A 6,719-nucleotide genomic window follows, 5' to 3' on the forward strand; every position below is an offset into this window, starting at 1 on the left:
CTAAAGGATTCTAGGATTCTATGATCCCGTCAGCCTCGTTCCACTGCAAAATGACTTAAATCTGACTGCAACTGACAGTTATGCACTGAATTAAAAACAAAACCAAGCCAACAAAAACACAAACCAAAACACGCAATATAACCCAAAACATCAAAAAGCTAACACAACCAACTCTAAAGCATGAAGAGCTGAGGCATTTTTTAAAAAGACAGAAAAGGAGAAAGATCAAAACCGTGCAGCTTCTAAAGCAAGAAATGGGGAGGAATAAGGAACACCAAGAAACTGGTAAATCAATATCTTTATTTTATAGAAAGTAGTTTGATCAGTGTGCTGAACCTGCCACTAGAGGTGGTTTTCCTATTTTTTAGTAAAAATAAACATCTGAAGAAAATTACCTTGGAGAACATACTGTCTCAATGCTTATTTTCTTTTAATCACTGTTGTTTTTTTTCATACCTATCGCAACTAATCTAACACTGGGTGTTCTTAAGAGGGAGTGGTACCTAACACAGGATATCTCAGCAGTTTATTTCCCGTGACTGGTAGCGAGCTTCCTAAGACACAGAACATGTGTAAGCTCACCTTGAGCTACAGCACTGTGGTACAAAATCTGCATCTCTTCTCTATAAGCAACCTGCAACATCAGCTGTCAGCTGAGAATTGTCAGTTTAAGTACCCAGATGGCCAGAGTTTTAACTCTCACAAGTTACTAAAGAAATAGTCAAGAACTCGGATCATACATCTGTTTGAGGTAACTGAATCAATCAGCAACACAAGCATGACACACTCTTGATCACATTGGGTATTGCTACATAGAGAAACACAGGTCACAGCTGCTAGTCTATGATATTTAAAAGGGACATTATCAACTACGAGCTAACTTATTTTGTCTGGATGTGGAATTGTTGTTGACTAAGCACTGGTAAATGCAAATTTGAAGTTTCATTTGTGCACATGGCTACTTCAAGCACAGAACCAAGTGTAGTTAATATTACCCTTCAGTTTGAGTAACTTGCATAGTGACAAGGAGAAAGCATCAACTGCTAGAGGACAAAAGACAATGGAAGCTAAGGGCAACAGCTGGAAGTTTTGGATTCAATGCTTCCTCCATGATTAGGTTTAAAGTTGAGAGTGTCCCTTTAAGAATTTCAGATACAACAAAAGTTAACTCATTTTGATTCCATCATTACAAGAAAGCTAACAATAATTAGACTTAGAATAACTGTTGAACATCAATGAACATTATACCACCAGCTGATCTGTAAATGAAGTAGCAGCAACATGGAATTCTAGAAGGTTGAGTTTCCACAGGATTTATTGGGAAGATTATGAAGGTGTGGCAAATACATTGTGATTTTACATAATTTAGTTTCAAGAGTAGCTTATGGTAACTATAAACATTATTGAAAATGCCTGCTCACACAGTCAGTATTTTTCTGGTATAAGCGTAAATTTGCAAGGATTAGTGATAGTGCAGCTCTACTCAGAAAAAATTGTCTTGGCAAATTACATATAAAATCTGCTCAGTTCACAGATAAAGACAGCTTTTTATGATTGCCCGTACAATAAACTGAGCTTGAAATATTAAAGCTAATGAGACATAAATACTTAAGGACAAAACATCAAGGACATAATTATATAATGTTGCCATGATTTTGCACATTTTCCTTTTCTGAATGTAACTTTGTTAGTTCAGTGGGTGCACAAAACTAATGCACGTATATAAGCAGCTACAAAGTCAGGGTTTCTTTCCATTCTCAAGGAGTGTGCTACTGTTAACTACTTTGTTTTCCTTCTTTCATAAGAATACGGAATATTAGAAACTCAGCCACTGAGCAGATAGGCATTGGGCAAGTCTCTTTTGTAAGGTGGTGTCACTTTCAGCCAGTCGCTTTTCTGGTCCATCACTGTACTTAAACTGTTTTGGTACCAATTTTCCTTTCAATCTATAAGTGTTGTGGAAGAAAATGACAGTTGAATCACTGAACAGCTGTACCTGTTTCAAATGCTCTCACATGTTTCTTCATGGCAAAATATTCACATTCTTTTTATTGCACAATTTGAAAATTCAGGTTATGTGCATAAAAACCTTCATAGTGTTTGCACTGCAACTTGCGAAACATACATTTAAAATGACCTTAAAACATTTTACAAAATCTTTTAAAACAATTATATATTCTTAAGATAAAAGCATCCTGAGAATGTTACAAAGTTCATTTTACAAGCCCTTCATTTCTGCTATGCTTTATTTATCCCCATAGTTCCTAATTTGACAAGTTTATTTTACAGTTCATGTCTTGGTGCTATATTTCACAAAATATCTTTTAGCAAAAAGTACACCATTGGCATTCAAGTAATCCAGCCTCACTTCTAATTTACAAATTAAACCTTTGTCAAGCTCTCAAGTCAGGAAAAGTAAACCAAAATACTTACAGAAATAGATTTTAGCTGACAAAAAAAAAGAAAATTAATGTAAAGGCATTGCGCATTAGTAATTTGGTCAAACATTGAAGCTACGTGGTTTAATATTTTGGCAAAAAAAATCCATCTATCCATTTCAAAATTCTTTTCTTTCATTTTACACCAGATGTAAACATACAGTACAAAGACCGACAGTATTAAAGTACTTAGCTATTTAACTTCTTTCCTTTTTCCTTTTTTAAAGTACTTAGGAAAAGCCAACAAACAAGAATGTAAGTGCTAAGAATGAATGGAGTATCTGTGGGCTAAACAAAAGTCTTACTGGAAAAAATAAATTAGGTTAGCTTTTTTTTTCCCCCCCTTCTACAGACACGTAAATAAATAGTCTTTGAAGACATTCTAGTGCCATATCCTAAAGTAGTATCTTCCTGTATCTTTTTGATCGAGACTAATGCATCAGACAATCTCGACTATTTTATTAGGAAGATATCCACTGATATTTACACAGTTTTGTAAAGGGAGTGTTAAGGGTTAAAAATACATTTCTTTTTAAAGGGTAAGCCTGCCATCCTGATGGCAGTGATCAAGCTATAGAACAGAAGACAAGTTATAGAACATCCTTCAGTTTCTTATAACCTAGATCAGAGGAAGGAGATCAGGCAAGTTGGAGAGGTAAACAGCCTGGATTCCAGGAATGGAGAAAGACAGTGGCTTGCTAGATGAATGCCTGCATGGCCACAGCCTCATACAGCCTTCGTTTCTCTTCTACATGAATTTTATGTATTCTCTTCTACATATATTTTATGTATTATGAATTTAAAATTCTATGAATTTTATTGTTGGCTGACTGAAGTTGAAAAGAGAGACCGTTATGGTTGCCACAGTGAAAGTGTAACATTATCTAACATTTCCATCTGGATGGACCTACTTTTAGAAGGCAGGCAGGTGTTGATTGTAAGTAGAGGCCATGCCCAGATTGGTACGCTCCAGGCGGGAATGTAACTACCTTAAAAGGAAGAGTAAAACATTTCAGCAACATCTCAATAGTATTCTAAGTATATAATTCAGTCGTGTATAGTTTTTTTTTAGGCAATGATCAAAATCTGAAGGATCTTATTAATCTTTAAGGCATCAGTGCATCAGGGACTACAAGCTCCAGGTAATAAATACCGGGGCAAAAAAAGGATTTAAAAAAAAAATAAAAATAAAAAGCATCTTTGTGGCACAAGTTATCATTATGATCATTATGTATCTGCTTTGTTGGCTACTTCCAGAAACAAACATCATGTTCAGGGATGGCAGAAGGGGAACGTTATACACTGCTCTAAGAAAAAAATATTAGATCAGAAATTTCACATCATTTTTTAACACATCATTTAGAGGGCTAAATCTATCCGGCAAGATTCTCATTTTTACTGTTCCATCCGCACCACAGGAGAATATATGATTTGCTGGTCCTGTCTCAATTTGCATGACTCCTGTCCCAATGTTTCTGAAAAGAGACTGTCGAGCATGTTCATTGATGAAAGTGTGAAGAAGACTGAACGTAGACAGACTCCATACCTGAAAAAGCATCAAAACTGTCAGTCTCTTATAACTGCTGGTATCTTAACATTCACCAGGAGTGAGTCATGGAGAAACCGGACTACTTCTGACACTAACTGTGAAAGAAAAGATATGTAGCAGTCTGTAATGATACACTTATTGAATATTAATATTAATTTCCTATAATGAAGAATATATTCAGGGACTAAGGTAACACTAACTAAAAGCAGGACTGCCAGCTAAGACTAACATTTTGTAATTAAATTACTAAATGTGGAAGTTAGGGTTGGGAATGCAGAATGTTTAACACTAGCCCATTATTCCACACCTATGCAACATTATTTTTGAGTTTGCACACCACCACCAACTTCTCCGCTCCTCCCTCCCTCTCACCCATACCTTTATGTTGCCTTCAGCAGACCCTGTGACGAAGTACTCTTCTGTAGGATCAACAGCAATTGCTTTGACTGGAGAATCATGACTCTGGAGTAATTGTTGCTGCTGTTTTTGGCGAAGATCAATTATACATGTAAAGCCTTTTCTGCCTCCAGATATTAACAGCTGATGTTTTGGAGCATATGCTAGCACAGTTGCTCCACTATCGTGACAGATAAAAGCTGAAAGCCAAAGCAGAGTAATTTAAACACACAGTACCAACTTCAATTTCACACTGTTAACTTAATTTTTCCATTAACCGCTAGTGGTTCAAGCGTGTTGCAACAGTGACTTTGATGTTGTAATCCAACTGACTGCAACCAGTCCATTTACTGCAGTACAACACATGTAAGACCAGGTTCACATCAGACGTCCCGAAGTTGCAGTATTCTCAAATTAAGCAGTTACAATCCATTAAATAAAAAAAATCTTTCTGTCCTTGTGTAACCACAAACTATCAAGCCTTGACCAGAAACAGATTCTTTTCAAACTCACTAGTGATTGTTATTTTAAGGCATATGCTCCCACAATAAAAGTCCTCCTAAATTAACTGCCCAAGTATCTTTTAAGTTTCCACTTGTTATTTTCCTTCTAATTTGCTGCTTTTCAGATTTGTTTGGATATGTCTACTCCTCCAAATGAGTGGAAGTTAATGAAGATTACTTACCTGAACAAAGCTCAGTATGTCTGAGGGTAGACACTATGAATCCTAACATGTGTCATGCACTACATTGTACCTGTAGTTCAAAGGGTTCTCTAAATTACATGTAGAAACTCCATACATCTCTCTCACACACACTTAAGCATTCATCATATTTCGACTAGGAGTTGACAGCTCTCTCTAAGCCTAGTTCTGCATTTGACATTGAAATGTACTTTTCCAGTGTAGCAAAATATTAGTAATAAAGTCAGTGAAACCACGGTAAATATTTATTATTTCTCAAAAAGCCTATTTAAATGATTAACTAATTTTTCTCATACTGTATGTAAATACTCATACATGCACAGACACAGAGAAAGCATTTAAAACATTCCACAGTATTTGTCATAATATATAGAATAAAAGTGCCATAGAATTGGACAATCTTTGAAGGCAAAAATGCACTACTTTACAAATTCAGCTGTTAGGTTCATCCTTTAGTTCAACTCGGAAAATTACTACGTAATTATGGTATGTTATTTGTATGTATATATTGAACGAGTAGATATAAAGAATAATTTCTAGAAAATTTGGTGCATCTATTCGCACACATACATCCAAAGAACCATTTCATCACCATGGCTTCTCCAAGAACAAGATTTTCACAGACATAATGAAATACTTAACCATTCACAGAAAGCATGTCCTCTGACGTTCTCCAAACTTACAGTATAAGTGCAAGTGGTGCCCACTGCTACCTTCACTGTACCATTATTTGGTATAACATTTACATCCTGATTTTGGCTGGGGTAGAGTTAACTTTATTCCTAGTAGCTGGTGCAGTGCTGTGTTCTGGATTAAACATGACAAAAATGTTGATAACGTGCTGATGTTTCAGTTGTTGCTAAGAAGCACTTATCCTAAGTTAGCGATTTTTCCGTTTCCCATGCTCTGTCAGCAGGCAGGTGTACAGGAAGCTGGGAGGAAGCACAGCCAGAACAGCTATGGGGACATGCTACACCATGGGGTACTGTGCCCAGTGTATGAACTGGGGGAAGCTGGCTGGGGTGGATGGATTGCTGCTCGGTCAGTGGGTGGTGAAAAATGGCATTGTGCACCACCTGTCTGGTTTTGGGTTTTCTTTCTCTCTTTGTTCTATTCCCTTTCATAGCTATTATTACTATTATAATTTTATCATTATTGTCATTTTTATATTTTTAGTTATTAAACTGTTCTTATTTTAACCTATGAATTTTAGCTTTCCCTCCCACCATGAGGGGGAAGAAGTGAGTGAGCAACCGCATGCTGGTTAGTTGATGGCTGGGGTTAAACCACGACAACTTCATTGATAAATTTAGAGTGGAGCCTCTCCAATTTATGAGTACAGACGTAGCAACAGGAACCTTGAATTGAAGGGTGTGGATGCATATACTGCAAATACATAGCTCATAACTATGTTAAGTAGTTTTGACAGTGTTATAGCTATTGTCTTCTTAACATGCTTGTCACTATAAGCTGGAGTTGCTCAAAATTATGGATATCTGGACTGTCACGGGTTGCACTTGTGGTGCAAAGATAAAAGGTACGCAAAGGAAGATGCTCATGTCCATGAAACCAAGTACATACATATATATATCTCTCAATAAAATTCTCAAGAATCCGTGTTTATATTCCTGCT

General features: G+C 36.4%; 1 protein-coding gene across 1 annotated transcript in view; it reads right to left on the reverse strand.

The window, feature by feature from the left end:
• Positions 1 to 3,606: 3,606 nt before the first annotated feature.
• The window catches only part of LOC103777861 (dmX-like protein 1), a gene marked incomplete at its 5' end in the record, with an annotated part of 16,666 nt that continues 13,553 nt past the window's right edge, over positions 3,607 to 6,719 (reverse strand). The window contains 2 exons of the mRNA XM_008945423.1: positions 3,607 to 3,984; positions 4,366 to 4,583. Of these exons, the coding sequence (XP_008943671.1) occupies positions 3,760 to 3,984; positions 4,366 to 4,583 (443 nt within the window). The remainder of the gene's footprint in view (positions 3,985 to 4,365; positions 4,584 to 6,719) is intronic.

Source organism: Merops nubicus, unplaced genomic scaffold, assembly GCF_000691845.1.
Source record: "Merops nubicus isolate BGI_N331 unplaced genomic scaffold, ASM69184v1 scaffold47708, whole genome shotgun sequence".
Lineage (NCBI taxonomy): Eukaryota > Metazoa > Chordata > Aves > Coraciiformes > Meropidae > Merops > Merops nubicus.